Here is an 18744-nt window from a genome sequence, read left to right on the forward strand (position 1 = left end):
TTTTTAATCAGTGTCCCTGCAAAAACATCCTGTCGTCTGCCCTGCATAACTACACAGCAGATCCAGTCAAGAATAGAGACTGTCGCACCTGAAACGAATTCCCTCCTCTAAAYGCACCACTGCCTTCTCGCTAGCTCTCCCGGGTTTCTGGCCCAGCTTGCCCCTAACTCAGGGCGGCTTTGGGGTGGCACCAGCAGTTTCCCGGCACCAACGAGCCCGAACGGCCCCTTCAAACTCTCCGCGGCTGCGGCCCCCGAGCCCCTCAGCAAGGGCCGAGCGAATCCCGGCAGCGGCACCGCCAGGCCCCGTCCGCCCCGGGGCTCTGCTCCCCAGCCCCGTGTCCCCGCTCACCATGGCGATGATGATGATGATGATGATGAGGAGGATGATGACGGCGGTGATGGCGATGCCCGCCCCGCCCCTGCCCCGGCAACCGAAGCGCCGCCCCCGCGCCGGCCCCGCGATTGGGCGGGAGCGGACACGACGCGCGGGGAGCTCCGCCCGCCGCCGGACGCGGAAGCCGCCGAGGTGACAACCGTGAGGGCTGTGGCGACATCGCTGTGGCGGCCCTGTGTGTGTGTCGGGCCCGGGCCGGGGCCGGTCTGTCGGGGCAGGGGGCTCGGGGGGCTGGGCTGGGGCTGGGCCGGCGGGCAGTGGCGGTGCGAGGCTCTGGGTCCGGCAGGGCTCGGCGGCCGCGGGGAGTGCGGTGGGTAATGATGCAACCCGTGAGGGAGTTCTGCCTGCCGAGATGCTGCAGGAGGGGGATGTGTGGGGAGCCTTTCACTGCTCCCCACACCCGTGAGGGAGTTCTGCCTGCCGAGATGCAGCAGGAGGGGGATGTGTGGGGAGCCTTTCACTGCTCCCCACACACTATTAAAGCGTGGACTCTGAAGGAGCGGGGTCACCGGCAGGTCGTGTCTGAGGGAGCGGATAAGCCCAAATGCTCCTAATCAGTCTTTCGTTGAGTATTCTTGCCTCTTTCTGAGCAGTTAGGCTTTCATCCTCCTCCTCGTTCTCATCGAGTAAATAAAGATGCTCAATCGTAAAGGAACGAACAGCAGTGGTGATTAACACCTAATGCTATTAAACAAGCAAACACACAACTGGAGTTTAGCAGCAACAGATGGTGAGACATTTCCGTATCTGTAGTTTGAGAAAGCTCAAGGAGGGAAGGGTGTTTCTCTTGTCTTCTGTTCATCACCAAAGATAAACCTGCCTGACGCAAAACAAATTTTGAATTTAGAAACCCAAAAGTAGTAGTGTGCTCACCGCTGCCATTTTCTTTTTTAAGGCAGAGAACTGTTGCARTGCAAGTCAAAAAGTTGTAGTTAAAGCCCTTTCAGATGGTGGTACAGTGAAAGGAAGCAGGGGATCTCCCTTGAATAATGGGGAGAACTCAASGGAGAAAAAGCCAGCCAAACAAAATAGGGGTATACGATTTCAAACTAACATGATTAGACCCTAGAAAAGAGGGATGAGTGACTTGTTTAAWTGAGAGTGGATGGGCCTGTGAATGAAAGTGGCAATGGTCAATACCTTTGGATGGATAAGGGAGAAAATGGCCAGGATGGTGGTCTGGGCCAAACTGGGAGTGAACTTTTGCTACTAGGTTAAACTAAGCATGTGCACCCACTCAGGGCACTGACTCCTTCTTTGACTGAAAACAGCCCTATGAAAGAGGTTGTTTTAGCAAGCAGGACTAAAGGAATTGTGCAACTGGGCAGTTGCCGTTGTTTCCTCCCCACCTCTTGATCTGCTTGAAGCATAGTGAGGTATTTCCTTTTTTTGTGGTTCTGTGATTATTTTAGGTTATCTCAGCACAGTCATGCAGTTGTACTCTTGAGAGTGTTACAGGCTTTTAAATGGTAAGATGAGGGCTCACTGAAAAAAAGGAGGGAGACTAGGAAGAGAAATTTGAGGAGTGGAAACTAGAACAAGATGAGGAGTAATGGAGAGRAGTTGAAGTGCAGCTCTCAGTGAAAAAAAAAAGGCACATATGCCTGAAGTCTCATAACCTTCTCTTTTTAACTTTATGGGGTTTGGTGAAGTTTTTGCCATTTTGGATTTTTTTTCCCTGTTTTGGTGTGGGTTTTCTCACTGTGCTACGCAGTTTAGAGGTTGTACCAGCAAACAGAATAATCCAAGATTAACTKTCACTGTTACCTGGCTAAAGATTTTTTTCTGCCCCCCTCCTCATTTCTTCCTCAGAGTACCTAACTAGGAAGAGCACACTGCTGAAGAGAAAATGACATCTCTAGAAAAAGGTAGGTTGTTTATATGACATCTCAGATGACTGAATTAAAAGTACTTGAACTGGAATTCTAAACACCAGAGTTATGCTTTACACCAGCCTCTATTCATTTAAACTTACTCCTTTTATCTAGCTATGAGGAAGTAGTTCTGTGTCTTCACTATTGCTGTGAAAACCAGAGCTGCCTGAATGAAGCAACAATTAAACGTAGTTTTTCTAATCCAGCTTTATATTGAAAAATAAGTTTGTCACTGATACTGCAATCTGTCTGTATGCTTGTCTGACAGCCCTCCTCTGGTATTTAAAACCTGTTGGTACTGATTCAGCAAGCTTGAAARTAAGGCAATATAATGGTGTTTGAGTACATTACATTAATGGTGTACAGCATTTTTGAAATCCATCATTTGGATAGAGGACCCAAGCTTACGTTACTGCCTGCAGTATGAGAAAAAAAGCAGTATGTATAGCCATGTTCTCAGAAACTTTGTATTTCTCACCCATTGTGAGGAAACTGTACTACCATAATAGTTCATTCAGCTGAAAACTTAGTAGACTAAATTTAAAATTAACTTCAGTAAGTGTAATGCATTTYGGGGACTTTAGAGCAAGTTACAGCACTACTACCCGGGGAATGCTGGGGTCTTTTGAGTAGAAATGGAGCAGAACTGGCTTGTTGGCCTTTCTTAAACCTTCACTTGGGCAACTAAAACACATGTTAGATAGTACTTAAAAGTCTGCWAAACTTTTTAAGATGTCAGAAGCTGTCTAGCTAGTAGCTGTTTTTCATTTGCTTCTTGCTTTTCAAATGAAACTGCTCTGATTCTGTCAGCTCCCCAAACCTGATTTTGTTTTCAACCTGTGAGTAATGTCAAGAACGTTTTCCATTAAAGCTCTTTTTTGTGTCTGCATTTAATCTTGTATGGCACCAGGAAATTAAAATTAATGCAATTCAGATCAATGTTTGTGTCTTGTACTGTTATTGTTAATGAGCAGTGCACATTTGAGTAAGGACTGACTTGAGTAAGAGGGTGATGAGACACTGAACAGGTTCCCAGGGAAGTTGTGAATGCCTCATCCCTGAAAATGTTCAAGAACAGGTTGGATAGCGCCTTGAGCAATCTGGTCTGGTGGAAAGTGTCCCTGTCTATGGCAGTGGAGTTAGAACAAAATGATCCTAAAGATCCCTTCCAACCCAAACCATTCTGACTTGATTTTCTGACTTGATTTTCTGACTTGTGCTTGATAATTCCTGCCACAACAGACTATTTGACCTATGCAATGTACAATTAAAATCTGTAATTCTGGAGTGCAGAAATTAAGGGAAGACTTACAATGACACTATAACCAAGTGAAAGGTGGTAAAGTTTCCCTCCACATTTTCTAAATTTCAGTTGACGATGCCTCAGCACCCATTCGAGGACCTGGAGATGGCATGGAAACAGAGCAAACAGCTGGATCAGTGGAAGCAGTTACTGGAGCCAACACTACAACCCATCATATCCACCACAGCCCCCATAAAAAGAAAGCCGTTTCCCTGAGTCCTGGAGTTCTGCAGCTGGGGAAAGTACATGCTGATAAATCAGTGGAGATTGAAGCTATTCGAATATTAGTCCCTAAAGCAGCTATCACCCATGTTGTTCCAACGAAAAATGCTAAGGTAGCTAAATCTGTGGGACATAAAGGAGACACATTCCATCAGTCAGATGGAGCTACAGATCCCCAGAAAGAACAGATAGAGCTGAAAAATGCAATTGAAAAGCTAAAGAATTCAGAAAAGCGGTTGTTACAGGATAAAGAAGGTCTCTCCAATCAGCTGCGTATACAGACAGAGGTAAGAAATCAAAGGTGTTTTCTCTAACACAACTGAACTGTTTTGGTTTRTATAAACAATTTGTGAATGTGACCAAAGAGAACTGCTCTGACACTCTAGCCTTGAAACAAATAATTTCCCTTTTGAACTTACCAGCTAAGATATAGAGCAGAAGTACATCAAAGTATTCAGGTGTTGCTTTTCTGACAGCAGATGAAAGAGTCAAAGACCTAGCTGGGAAAAGCACACTAAAGAGCTGCAGGGAAATGAATCTTTCATGAGGAAAGATTTTGCTCCTTAATCACTATGGGAAAAAATGTTACGCTGTAGAAGGGTTGACTATAATTTTCTATTTCATATACGTGTGGATGTCTTGTCTAATTCTTTGTTATCTTACTGATTCAGGAGTTGACTACTACTGAAACTTTGTTTCTTGTAGCAGGCTTTCATTCTTCCTCTTTGACTGTTAGAATTCAAACAAAAATGTGTTGGACATGCATTAACCTCAAATGTTATGCTTGCCTGGATGTGTACCATTCTAGAAAKAAAAAGGCAATTTATTGTTAGGAATTTGAAATAACTTGCACTGCATTCTGGAAGTAGGAGTGTTTATTGATAAGTTACAAGACAGTCCAGTCTGGTCTACTTCCAGGTCAATCGGGAGCTGAAGAAATTGCTTGTTGCTTCTGTTGGGGACGATCTGCAGTATCACTTTGAACGGATGGCTCGTGAGAAGAATCAGCTCATCCTGGAAAACGAAGTGCTGGGCCGGAACATGGCTCAGTTGTCCGAGCAATTGGAGCGCATGTCTATACAATGTGATGTGTGGCGAAGCAAATTCCTAGCAAGCAGGTAYTCCCTCTCATGGAGCTGTCCTAACAGCATTCACCTTCAGTCTTTCATCATATACACTCATTGCAGTGTGCTTGCATATGCAGAGGACAGCCACAACAGCCATACTGATATCTACTATGAAATGACAATACAGAAAAGTTGTAAAGAAACTTGTTGTAAAGAAAGTAAGCTCCTAGTAAATCTGAATAGTCCTGTTTTTCAGAGGTAATAGAGTGAATCCTAAACCTCCTAAAATCTCAACTACAGTTCCTCTCAACATATCAAGAGAAGCTCTTAATTCTGATGAAACTGTGTGCAGTTTAGGGTTTAAAAATGTCTTCTAGGGCAGATGACTTTTTGTAAAGGTAATTAGCTTACTTTTCTTCCCCACCCCTTGCTCCTGGTATGATACAGTCATCAATTTGAGAAGAAGCTGATGTGTTAAGAGCTCTGCTTGTAGTGAGTTAGGAAGTACTGAAGTAAGAGTAGGGGGATTTCTTTTTCARACTGTTACTTCTCTAACCATAAAARYRGGTCTGAAAGTCAAAATCTCATTTGACAATGGAATGGACTTTAAACTTGCTAAGTTAAGTTGTCTTACCATATCTGTAAATAGTGTTCTAGGATTTTTAGTTTTCTGCTGTACTTGGATATAACTGACTKAACTATGATGYTTATGCATATCACAAAAGACCTTATTGCTTGAAGGAATGGTAATAGAATACAGTGTCCTCCCTTTCATTTGCTGGTTTTTAGAAGTTTCAGCATATGGGGTGAATGGTAACTTGTGTAGCATATGGRGTGTAATGGTACTTGTAAGTCCTAGCTGAGCAAGTTACTATGCAAACTTGTGGGTTTTAGCATTATTCAGAGTTCTGAGATCAGGGATGTGAGTGTGCTTAGAGTAACACTTCAATATTGTAACCTTCTGKTTCATTTTTATCTTGTATGTCTAACTGGGAGTTTTTAAAATGTCATTCTGGTTTTTGCATTTGGAATATCACAGGCATTTGAAATGCCTGCAGGAGGGGTCAGTGCCAAGCCTCATGCATAGCAATATGTGACAACTGTCTCATTTGTAGCTCTTAAAACACTCATATCTGCATCTAGTGATTGCCCCTGAGAAAGGCAGAGGTAAATGAATGCAGTCTATAGCCATGGCTGTCATTTTTAGAGATGAGTGTGAACAGATGTGATTACAGCATACTTGTGAGAATTGCTAGTAAAAGAAAAATATATTTAGCTTTTTCTTTCATCATAGGATCCTTGTCAACTGTGTACACTTACCCAAGATACTTTGAAATGTCTGTTACTAGATTTGTATTAAGTGGACTAAGATTGCTTAAATTCAGCAAGCCATAACATAATCTTGCACTGATGTTGACTGTAGTTGAACAGAAATTATTCTTAATTAGGTTGATATAGGCTCTGCATGGGGAAGGGAACAGAGAACAGCAGCTTAATCCTCAGGCTGAACAGATGAGTGATARTCTGTAGTAGAATAAAGGTGATGTTCAGACTGTTCACTTGCAGTGCTGACTGGAGATTTCTTCTGCAGGGTGATGGCTGATGAGCTGACCAATACCAGAGCAATTCTTCAGCGCCAAACCAGGGATGCACAAAGTGCAATCCAGGACTTGCTGAATGAACGCGATCAGTTCCGTCAAGAGATGATTGATACACACAAGTATGATTTTTCTAATGTAGACTACCTCTGTGCAAACTTCATTTTTGTCAGTTTATTTAGGCCAGAGAAGAACCAAGTAACTTTCCCCTCTTCCRGTGATCTTCAACCCAAATCAATTATACTGATGTATAGWATGGTMACTTTTCAGTCTTAGAGCTGAAAGRGCAAAAGTAYTAGCTTTCTTCATTCCCTAGAGATGTGAGRTCTTAGGGGTAATAAACTGTGGAACTGACATCCCTCATGTGCTCAGGCTTTCTCTCTTTAATCACTTAGTGTCTTGACTTCAAGTGTTCTCTSTTTCCTTCCAAAATATCAAATAAGAGTTTCTTTTGCCACGAACTTTCTAGTGCTTATTCTGCCACATGACAAAAAAGTGTTCCCAGTATTAAAAGTCCTGTGTTGGTGAGGCTTTGCCTTGGAAAACAGACATTTGTCTCCTTGTTTTCAAATGCTTTTTTTTTGACCAGTTCTTTGATTTAAGATTTAGCTAGTTTAATAATTCTTGGGATGAGATGATTCCTCAGAAATGTGCTGGATGCTGATTATACAGTATAGAATACAAACCCCACTAACAGTGCTTTTTTAATTTTTGCACAGGCTGCTGGAGGAACTCATGGTTTCTCTTCAGTGGGGGAGACAACAGACATACTATCCTAGTGCCCAGCCTTACACTACAACAGAGCTAGCAGCTGTGAATTGTAAGCTAGCCAAAGCAGTAAGCTCACATCTTCTAGGAAATGTTGGCACTAACAGTCCAAAAAAGACTGCAACAACTGTGGAGTTCTGCAATACCCCTGCTGAGAAAATGGCTGAAATGGTAAGAACTCTTGTTACATGTTAATCTTTATATTAAGGTTCTGGGTAAATGGATATTTTGTTTTCAGCTTGAAAAAAAAAAAGAAAAATGGTTTTTGGGCAGAAATCCTTCCTAGCTGTTAGAGAAGGAAAAAGCTCATTAAACTGTATAAAAATACTTCAAGTCTCATTTTTTTCATCCTTAGATGCTACGTGTACTGGATCCAGCTGCACGTCCAGAAACATCAACAGAAGTTTCTTTTGCTGAGACTTCTCCATCTTCCTTCCTTTCCACAAAGAAAAGTATTGGAAGGTTTCACCCATATACAAGATATGAAGATGTAACCTTCAATTGTTGCAATCATTGTCAAGGAGAGCTGATAGCCCTTTAAAAGCCCAGCCAAGGCAACTGCACATGCACTGTTTCTAAAGAACTATAGTACCTGATGTTCAGCAGGCTTCCCTTTGTCCTTTTCCTATAATGGGTGGGTTTAACATTGGAAATTACAAGGTTTCTGCTTCTCTACCTCTTGAAGTTAGGGACTGACAGGATTTCCATAGTCTCTGGGATACTTCTWCTACTTCTCAGTCTGGAAAGTTACTTATTTTCTTATGCAAAGGCAAGACAAAAAATGGTATGCTGGTCCAATTTAYAGAGCATACAGATGCTTTTGACTGTTGAAGGTTTATAGTCTTATTAGCAAATCCTAATGAATTTCCCATTAGAGGGAGACAGAAGTGTAACCATACCAAAGCAAATGAGGTGCTAATCAGTTACATCTAAATTTAGAAATAATGGTAGATGGTCAGTTACATAGTTGTTTTTTTTTTTAATCTTAGCCAAGGTGATGGCCTGCCCCCAAGTCTATGTTCAGGCTTTTAAGCTGAGTTATAAAAACAACTATGTGTAATGATTCTTCAAAGCTGTTAAGTTCTGAAAGGAAGAGTATATGCAGTACCAGCCCTCCTGTCAAGAAGGAGATGAAGCTTGAATGAATTCTAGCTATAATATATAAGTAGTAACTGCTTTCAGATGGACTCCAAAAAACTCAGTGGGGTGAGATTATTCTTGAGTTTCCATAAAGCTGAAATAATGGCTTTTCCATTTGTTTCAGCTTCTGGAGGGAAGCTTTGCATCACTGATCCTCAGTAAAGGCAGACAGTAAAACACTTTCTTTAGTACATAGCATTAAAAGCTGGCCTGGCATTAGGACTCAGTCCTTACCCAAGGTTTTCCAGAGTATTATGGGAAGGTGAAGATAAGCACTATGTTTGCACAAGTACTGTTAAAGTATTTTTTTACTTGTATGGTTTTATAATCTTGATGTAGAGTCAAAGTTTTTGACATTGGTTTGAAGAGAACTTTTAAGAGACAATCTGCTAAATCCAAAGAAGMCTATTTAAATTTCTTAGTCTGAGCCCCAAATCTACCGTATGAAGGTGTCTAGTTTAGGAAAAAGGTTTCTAAAATGGTTGCTTTTACCCAATTTTCCTTTGAATCTCATACCATGATCAAATTATGTAAGCTGAAAGTTCTTGCTGTTGCTGGCTCTGCTTTGATTTGCATGAAGAAAGCTACAATAAACTTCATTTGCTTGCTTTCAGGTTGCACTTTTGGATTTAATGAAGTCATATTTCTGACCCTATTTTCTCTGTAGCATAAAGGAACTATTTGACACTGAACTGTAAAGCCCTTCACTCTGCTGGTGTGAGGCAATGAACAGAGAAGCACTTCTTTTGTAGTTTTCTACAGTTAGGGGGATGGTATGTGTGAACCTTTCCAAACACTCCACCTGGATTTGCTTGCTAGATGCAGAAAGCTCTTCTTGCTTTTGGTGTCAGGGGAAGGTATCTGGAAGGYGGAAGGCATCTGTTAGTTATGTGTCTCTTGAGCATGTGAAATTTTCATTTTGTATCCATGCTYGATGTCTATGCTGGCAAAAGCAGCCTCCAGCCCAACACCAGTGCTCTCAATRTGCCTGTAACTAGCTCCAAAAATAACTGAGAAAAATATTGCCTGTAAATCTGCTTTGCATCTACTACMTTTCTGTCTGTTGTAGTACTCCCAGAAAACACTGTGAATGTGGAAAAACTTCAGGGCAATGCCAGGATCATGAAATGTGTTGGACATGTAGTTGGACACAAAGCTCCTCTTCTTTCATTTACTTTATGATTTCATGAGTCACATTGGCAAGTTCTCTGTCAAGAGTTCACAATTTAGCTGGGTAAGGTGATGTAGTTTGCTAAAATCATTATAACAAAYATTGATATTTATATAAGGAACCTAGCTTCCTTACTATTGGAAAAGGTTATCATTTTAATTCCATGGAATAGAAAACTACTGGATAAGACTCACAGAAATAAGTTTCAAAACCCYTTGCAATGTTCACCTACACATTAGCCTTCAATGACCACTTTCCAGGAACCTAAAAGAATACAGTCCTCTGGTCTAGAGCTCATCAACAAATCAATAGGAAGTACAAGAAACATCATTTTCCAACAACATTACACCTTACACAGTCTTAATCACTAGCAGCATCAAACAGCAATATAATTCCACCAAAAATTCAACATTTTGCACAGTAGCCTGCATCCAGGAATCCATGATGGAGTTGAGTATAAAGTGCCTTTTAAAGAAGGGAATGTGTATTTGCCACCCTCATATATAGATCTTGCACTCATTTAGATTTGGTTAAACCAAGAAGATCCCTGAGTTATGCATAAAAGCAGGCTTTTCAACTATATTACAAATAAATAGATAGGGAAATCATTGTCACTGAAGGTAATTTTTAAACTTGCTTGAAAGCTTTTAAAATACCACAAAAAGTCAGTAGCTGTAAAGAACAAAAACTCACACCATTTAAATTAAGAAGATTGTCACCAAGAACTCTGTGGCTACATCAGATTTTCAACTGTAATGGTCTCTGAGGCAAAAGGATTTTGTCTCTGAACTAAACAAAGTTCATGTTCCGCATCCGTCTTTCTCTTCTGGCTTCCAGTTTAAGCTGCCTGGCGCTCTCTTTAGCAGCTTGTTCTGCTGCTATTTTCTCTTCTCTCTTCCTTCTCAGCCAGCTGTGGAGAGAGAAAGAGGATCAGAAGTACTGGCAGTTGCAATTTCAAGCTTTGCATCATCCATTCAAAGGAGACTTGTCCCCCACTTAACTAGAGCCATCCTGTCTTGTAGGGTGAAGTTGGGTGTCATGGCTGAGACTGTCTAAAAGCCTGACACACCCCAAATACAGGAAGCACTACTCTCCTACCCCAATTCCACTGCTTCTGCACCCACCTTTACCTGCCCCATTTTGTTAAACTGGATTAACTTTATACTCCTTTAATGGACTGAATCAACCCAAACTTGCTCCAGAAAAGGCAACAAGAGTTTGGTGAGAAAATCCCTTTTTTGGCAAAAGCAATTCACTTTTTTCAGCTCAGGTTCTGACAAGTAATTTCACAGCAATGAATGAACAATATCAAGGAWTTGGTACATTTTTGCAAGGGTGTAAATTTAAAAGGGCATACTCATGCAAAAAAAACAACTCAAAACCCTCCAAAACAATGAGGACTTCAGTGGTAAAGATGTACCATGAGATAATTATAGATTTGAGCTTAAAGACTACAAAAGTTTCAAAAATGGTTCCTTAGGAATGAGCTTACTTACTCTTTAAAAGCTTTGTCACTGTCCTCTATCCTTGGATAATACTGCATTTCCTGAGTTTGGCGCCTCAAAAGGTCTAGCTGTTTTTCTTTCACATATTGTAGGTGCTTTTTTTTGAGCCATAACCTGTAGGCTTCTTCTGGATCCCTAGTCACCTCCTCCTAGTTAATAAAAAAGGCATGTATACACAAGGTTAATCAGTAAATTACCTTTAAATTAATCATATTATAATAGTTTCTTTTGTATTCAGCTGGCATCTCCCCTCCGTGAAACGTACTTTATAAACACACTAGAGCATATGCTAATCTGGCATGGAATATAAACATGAGCAAGCATTTAAAGCACTATGTTTTAAAAAGTACTGAATTATCTTTTCGAGTCCACCATTTAAGRCAGAAGAACTTTAGAACAGCATCTGAATCTCCAGATTTTGATTAGGTCATGTGCATTAACTGCTTGCTAACTAGTTCTGATGATAAGGAAAGCACTCCAAAGAGTCTCTGCTTGTTCACTGCAGTGTTCCATTAAATCATTCTCCTGATAAATAGGAAAATCAGTGTATCTCTGTGATTTTATAATTAAGTTTATATATACTGTTTCTACAATGCAAGCCACCCTACCAAGCACAATAATCTTAAACATGCAAGTCCAGCTTTTCACTGAAAACAATGTAACAAAAACATTYCCCATTACTATAAATATTCATACACTTGACCTAGAACACAGGCTTAGAATTTGGTTTTCCTATTTAACAAGATTAACATTTAACAAGATAGATCCCAGTTCCACATTAGGGAGACATTACTCTGATGCTCAGCTCTTCCAGCTGCTTCGCACGACGAATCCGCTTTTCTTCTTGTACTTGTATTTTCTTCTTCTGTAACCAAGCTCTAAAAACTATGTCATTCTCTCTTCTCCTTTCTTCTTCTARTTCCTTTTGCCTTATTTCTTCCTTAAGTGGAAGGAAAAGCAAATAAATTTAGATTTTAAGAGAATTATCTTCATCTGCAAGGACCATTGCAGGCAAGAAATAAGTCATTTGAATTACATGAGAGACACACTGAAATACAGATGAAACAGGAATACTCAAAGACTGCATCATAGCTAATACTACATTTAGGAAGGAATTGTTGGAGCACTTCTGTGGTTTGTGATATATTCTGACACTTCCAGTCTAATCCTTTTTGTGATTWCCTCTATTTTCATGACACAACTCACAGACATTTAAATAACATCAGGTGAAAACTCTTAAGTCTGCCCAATAGCTCTGATTATMTTAGAATCACTTCAAATTGATGCATTTTAAAAATCAGTGCAGCTCTCAGGCTTGATGGACCACTAAACCCCAAAGCATACTTAACAACTTATGGATTACAAGCACTACCTTATAAATAAGGACTTCTTTCTAGAAATGAAGTTGCTATGTATTTATTTAAGGAGTATAAATAGCTTCAGGCTTTTTTCAAGTTTTCAATGTGAACTGATACTTACAAAATTGAGAGAAGATTCTTTTACTTATTAATTACATTTTAGCTAATGGTAAGTATTAAAGGAAGAGAAAAAATTTCCAATTAAAGCTTCAGAAAGCTGATTAGGACATTTTTTTTACCAGGATTTACTCTCTTTGACACAAAAGCTACAATCCCTACTCATTTCACACTTTGACAAGTCTAATCTTCTTGCAAATAGATGATGTTCCTCCCACCTACACACAACTTTCAGACAGCCTCCAATCTCACAATTTCTAATTTATTGGAATGAAAAAAAACCCAACAAATGAAGCAGCTGAATTCCAGTAATGCCAAGAAATCCAAGAAATGCCTGTGAAATCAGTCAACAGAATGGAAGAATTCCATTCCAGAATGAAGAAATTACGTAACACATTCTTACCTTTCCCTAAGTCAGCCAACAAAGGAAGAAATTTAGCACATATTGTTAGGAAAATAACCTTCCTACCCTCACCACWACCTTTTACTTTAAATACACAAAACATGGTGTCAAGAGATCTAGTCCTGTGTGCACAAAGAGAACACTTCGATAGCTCATCATATTTCATACCCCTCATTACTGAGCTGAACCTCAGTAACCTTTTCAAATAAATCAGGCTAGAGCTATTTCCAGATAGAAACCAACCTTGGAAGCTACTTAACCAGCTTAATTAGTACATCATGSCACAGAAAAATGGCATGCTCCTTTTGCAGAGCGACATACATAGCAAGTTATCTTTTTGTAATTGCATCATCATAATGCAAAGAGAAGAAAAACATCGACATTTTTAAACTCTTTGGTAAAGATTTCCCCATTACAGCTCTCAGAGGCTGACTCTCTATGAAATGTAATTTTTTTTCTGAGTAAGGAGCTGAGAAAGAATTAAAACGGTTCTCACAGTCACTCTGCTGTGTAAATGTTATATTAGGACTGAACACTCTCCCCTATGATAATTGCCTAATTGATACTTCTTGAGTACCCAAATGTGCCCCTGCCTTGCTGTGGTTCATGTAAACTTCTTGCACTGCAGTGTAATATATGCAGATGTGACACTATGTGCTACATTCCATAAACTGTGTGACTGTAATGGAACCTAGGTWGAGAGAGAGTCAAGAGGCAAAACCAGTATGCAAAATACAGCAGAAGGCCTATTTATGAAGGATATATTAAATAATTTCCCCTCTGAGCAAGGCATGATCCTATGCCACTCTGGGAAGGGAGCTTGAGAGATTCCATACAAACCCCTGAGAATTATTGTTATTGTTGTTATTTATTATTATTATTATTATTATTATTATTATTATTATTATTATTATTATTGTTGTTGTTATTATTATCATTACTACAACTACTATTGCTGCCTTTTTTATCAAGGAAGAATGGAGTAAATGTCCTGAGCATGTGGTCCTTGTGGAGCAGAGAAATAGGATGGTCACTGTGATTTACTTTTTTCTATGTATTTACCTCTATCCTCCGTCTTTCATTCCTTATTTCAATYTGCCTCCTTAATTCTTTTTGTTTGGGAGTGAGACCATAAGTGGAGCTTTTCACAGATGTCTTTGAAGACTGAGTCTTCCGTGGACTCTTCCCTTTTCCCAGATCTTTTGTACCATTCAAAGCAGAATCTGGAGGAAGTTGACAGTCACATGGAGGCATTCCTTGAGAGTCAGAAGAATAGTAGTCTGAAGATTTTGAAGATGTTTCAATATCAGTAAAACAAACACTTATTGGAGGCGAGATGCACCGGCTTTCAATGTCATATAAACCTAAGAGCTCAAACTTTCCAGCTTTTTCCACTAGGAGTTTACTATAATCTGATGTTTCCTCCTCTGAGCCACCACGTGTTAAAAGTGAYGGGCGTTGCTGTCCTATGTCATTAGAAATAAGCAGCTGAGACAGCCCAAATGAAAGGTCATCTCCTTTTGAATGGTCAGTTTTACCAAACTCAATATCTTCTGGAAGAGGAGCTTGGAGAGCCAACAACTCATCCTTAAATTTTAATTTCCGTTCTCTGTTTTTATCCACAGGAGCCTGATTTTTCAGCTCTTTGTTGGCTTCTTCAATCTTTCCCAAGACGTAACGCTTTATTTCTTCATCTTCTTCCTCATACGGTCCCTGCTCGTTTCCCAGCCTGGATTCCTGGATAAAGCTTTCTCTCTCAGGATCAGATTCRTGGTCCTCCTGTTCAGTATCTGTTCCGGATTCCAAATATTTTTTATTGGAGTATATTGTTTTCACATTTACATTTTCAATTGCTGCCTCTGAATGCTGATCTAGATTTCCTTCCATTTCTTCATTCCCTTCCTCAAGGTTTTCTGCAGCTCTATGAATTTGTGCTTCATTTTCTTCAGGATTCTAAAAACAATAAAAGCAATTAGTCTCTTCTGTCAACAAAAGAACAGTTATGAGAGAAAGAGAAAAGAAACAGGGAGAGAAAAGAGCAGTACAAACTACCTGCATTCTAAACCAGACTGTCAAACAGTGCATGTCATAACTAGCAGCCTTTTTGGCACTAACAAGTCTCTTCATTTACTTTATGTTCACATTTTCACAAAGTTTAATAACCAGTAAAGTGATTAGTGACAGCATAAAACAGAATGAGTGCTGCACAGAARTACTTTTTTAAAAAACATAGTTTTCAACGAACACTGAATTTTCTGTTTTAAGAATATTATAACCAAACTAACTAGTTCACTGAWATATGTTTCATTGTAATTTCAAATRATCTTCCTTGGCAAAATTCAGTGAAWGCACCTACACATTTCAAGCAATCCTGAATTGGTGCCAATGATTCCAAATATTACTGTATTTTGTCTTTTTAATAGCACAACTAGCATTTGATGTAACAAATACCTCTCTTTCACCAGGGTCCTGTTTTTCTTCATCATCAGTTAGGTATTCCAGTTCTTTTTCAAAATCATCCTCATACTCTTCATTTTCTGTTGAATCACCCATATCTGTYAGATCTTCTTGATATTCCTTTTCACTCATTTTGGTGATGTGTTAGAGTATTACTACAAAAAGAAGGGAATAAAATGTTTTCAAACTCTAGTGACACACAAATACTGATATGTCTCGTGGCATCCACAGCAAACTTGTGAGCAGTATGAGCACAACCATGTTAGTGCCACAGCAGCTCAGGACTAAGGATCACTGATGGTATATAATCACAAATGGTTTTGGCTTTTCCAGCTCTAGCTACTYGGAGAAGGCTTCAGTTAAATCCAGYCAARGTGATTTAATGTCTCTTAAACTAGAACTCATGATCTTTTAACTGCTAGTGTTGTGCAGAGACACTATTTTATGTTAGCTAGAAGTGCTACAGACTTCTTGTTTGTATCTTACCTTGTTTGTGTCTTATTTTATTTAAACACAATGTAACTTTTAGCACTCATTAACCTGTTACTCAGGCTGGTTTAGTCACGCTCATGACAAAGCTGAAGACGAGTCACTGTAAGAACTGCATCTTTTAAATCATCTTTGTACTGGACAGCACACAGGTGCCACCAGCTCCTGAAGGATTGCTTAAATACCAGTTCTTGGTGCTCCAAGCTGAATCCCTGCTGCCCTTCCACTCAGCTCACTCAGTACAAGGCATCAAGACACAAAGGGTTAAAAAYGTGAACACACTCATGAGTCTAGAGAGCTGATTGTGCTCTTTTTACATCTTCAGCCACCAATAACTCCTTCACTAATTTATTACCTTTTACAAAAGCAATGAAAAAGACATTCATTATTCAAAAGTTCCTGTTCTTTTGTACCCTCTGCTGTACCAGTCTCTAGTAAGACTGTGTAATTTTCAACATACTAAAGATCATGAATGTTGTGACATCACAAGGAGTATTGGGTAAAAGYAGAAAGAGGGGAAAYTTAGGTTAGATATTAGGATGAAATTCTTTGSTRTTATRGTGGTGAGGCAMARGAACAGGTTGCCCAGGGAAATTGTGRATTCCCCATCWCTGGAAGAGTTCAGGGCCAGATTGGATGGGGCTTTGGGCAACYTGGTCTTSTGGCAKGTGTCCCTGCCCAAGGATCTTTAAGTTCCATTCCAACCCCTTACCRTTCTGYGATATGAGCACATGGCAAGACAATATGGAGCATAAGAGATAGCTCTGACTCTGGATGGCCCTAGAATAGCAAGACAGCTGTGTGACCATCCTGCCCTTCCAGACAAAAATCACAGAATCAGAGAATCAAAAAGGATTGCACCTGGACTTTTGAATCTGTGTATCCATTTTGCAATGTATTTTGTAAAAGCCATCCAGCAGATGTTGCTTAAATTCTGCCAAGCTTTTGTTTTAAGTTTGTATGAGTATCTCTGAGTTCTCAGTTATTTATTCTGAGGAACACCAGCTCCGCTTCTTAGAACTTTGTATTTCAAAAAAATAGACAACAGTGATGCTCTTTTAAACCTCAAAACTTACTCAAGATTTGTTTTAGAGGAAAAARTGGTAATAAAGCTGGGCATTTCCTTCACAACATCCTTGGTTTGGGTGATGACATACCCMGGATCTTAATGGAGGTTACTTTGCYCYAGTGCATATTCAGCATAAAAGAACTATTTCTCTGTGATTTCATTATTATGGTGAGTGGAAACAAAAGCTGTGCCGATTAATTGTGTCTTTAACTAAACATGTTCACATCAGTCTGTGGCACTCAATACAAACACTGAAAATGTTAAATCCATTTGGGTTAAGTATAATAACAGCGAACAGCATAAAAATCAACTTCTGTTGTAAAATAAAGTAGTCATGGCTGAAGAAAGAACTTCTAATTCAGTGTCCTTGTTCATTGAATGTTAAGGGATTGGAATGAAACTTAAAGACAATCTAGACCCAACCTCCTCTCCCATGGGCAGGAATATCTCCCACTAGACCAGGTAGTTCCAAGCCCCATCCAACCTGGCCCTGAACACTTTCCAGGAATGGGGCATCCGCCATCTCCCTGGGCAACCTGTTCCAGGGTGCCACCACTCTCACAAYAAAGAATTTCTTCCTAATATGTAACCTAAGCTTCCCCTCTTTCAGTTTGTGCCCATTCCCCTTGTCCTGTCACTGCAGTTCCTGACAAGGAGTCCCTCTCCAGTTTCCCTGTGGGCCCCTTCAGATACTGGAAGGTTGTAATGGGGTTTCTACACAGTTTCCCTTTCTCCAGGCTGAATAGTCCCAACCTGCTCAGTCTGTCTCCACAGGGGAGGTGCACCAGTCCTCTTACCAACCTCATGGCCTCCTCTGGACTTGCTCCATCTGTTCTGTGACCTTCTTATATTGGGGACACCAGAAAATCCTGAATCAGCTCCTCCTCTATTTAGGGTCTTATGAAGTAAAGGGATTCAGCATTAAGAGGGACCTAAAGCACTCAGAAAATCTCTGATCTTCATTTTCACCTGCTTCTGTTCTACTTGGGGCGCGTCCGTTGGGGGTGTGCGCTGTGACCACTTGCTCTGCACAGCTTAATAACATCTCTACGTGGTTATACTCTGACACAGCCACWGCAAAAGGCGCGACAGAGCGATGGATTATTGCCGCTTTGTCCCGCTGCACTAAAACCTACACACACACACACACAGACCCGGGAACCCGAACCGCACTCGGGCGCGGTGGGGAACATCCTCACCAGCATTCCCTGCTCCCCTGGGGCACGCCGGGCCCCGCCGCTCCCGGCCGGGGACGAGGAGGTGCGGCCTCCGGGCGTTGCGGTTGCCGTGGCAGCGGCGGTGCCGCCCCAAGCACCGTCCTGCGGTGCCGGTCAGCGCCACGGCGGCTCCCGAGGGACAAACACCTCCTGCCGAGGGACAAACACCTCCTCCCGAGGGACGAACGCCGCCTCCCGAGGGACGAACGCCGCCTCCCGAGGGACGAACGCCGCCTCCCGAGGGCCGCCCGCCGCTCCCCTCAGCGCCCCTAACGGCCGCGGGCGCGGGCAGGCCGGGCCACACCGCCCCGTTGCCATGGAGAACGGGCCTTCGCACCCGGGCCCCCGCCCTGCCCGCTGCTCCGTGTGGCACAATCCCAGATCACGCCTTCAAATTGTCGGGAAGCAGAGCGCTAAGGGGCAGGAGAGCACACACACCCCGCCCGGAGAGGGGGAGGAGTGCGGCAGGCGGCKCTCCCTGYCCGSCCGAGAGCCCTTCGRGGSTGTTAAATTATGCATTSCTCAGGGAGCAGCCTCGGTTTGCGTGTTGTATTATTCATTTATGCTCCGGCTGGTGATAGATGAGCAAT

General features: G+C 41.2%; 3 protein-coding genes across 5 annotated transcripts in view; 1 reads left to right on the top strand and 2 right to left on the bottom strand.

Moving 5' to 3' along the window:
- Positions 1-458, bottom strand: part of NME7 (NME/NM23 family member 7) — an 87768-nt gene extending 87310 nt beyond the window's left edge. Inside the window, exon 1 of the mRNA XM_057364193.1 lies at positions 352-458. Coding sequence (XP_057220176.1) covers positions 352-354 — 3 coding nt within the window. The 5' untranslated portion in view covers positions 355-458. The remainder of the gene's footprint in view (positions 1-351) is intronic.
- Positions 459-463: 5 nt separating this feature from the next.
- BLZF1 (basic leucine zipper nuclear factor 1) lies at positions 464-8981 on the top strand. Of its 3 annotated transcripts, none has more exons than XM_057364192.1 (7): positions 464-528; positions 2209-2264; positions 3643-4082; positions 4714-4913; positions 6454-6582; positions 7180-7399; positions 7584-8981. In XM_057364192.1, exons 2-7 carry the CDS (start codon positions 2246-2248, stop codon positions 7767-7769), a joined length of 1194 nt encoding a protein of 397 aa, XP_057220175.1. In that variant the 5' UTR covers positions 464-528; positions 2209-2245; the 3' UTR covers positions 7770-8981. The 3 variants fall into 3 exon arrangements, with proteins under 3 accessions (XP_057220175.1, XP_057220173.1, XP_057220174.1); XM_057364190.1 differs by having other exon boundaries at positions 505-571; XM_057364191.1 differs by having other exon boundaries at positions 517-579.
- CCDC181 (coiled-coil domain containing 181) lies at positions 7859-18296 on the bottom strand. Its single transcript, XM_057364189.1, has 6 exons — positions 18137-18296; positions 15374-15534; positions 13985-14875; positions 11838-11984; positions 11036-11193; positions 7859-10449 (listed from the first exon to the last, which is right to left on the bottom strand). Exons 2-6 carry the CDS (start codon positions 15509-15511, stop codon positions 10329-10331), a joined length of 1455 nt encoding a protein of 484 aa, XP_057220172.1. The 5' UTR covers positions 15512-15534; positions 18137-18296; the 3' UTR covers positions 7859-10328.
- Between the last annotated feature and the right edge of the window lie 448 nt (positions 18297-18744).

The sequence above is a fragment of the Malurus melanocephalus genome, unplaced genomic scaffold (genome assembly GCF_030028575.1).
Source record: "Malurus melanocephalus ecotype Western Australia unplaced genomic scaffold, MMel_1.1 scaffold_36, whole genome shotgun sequence".
NCBI classification, from domain to species: domain Eukaryota; kingdom Metazoa; phylum Chordata; class Aves; order Passeriformes; family Maluridae; genus Malurus; species Malurus melanocephalus.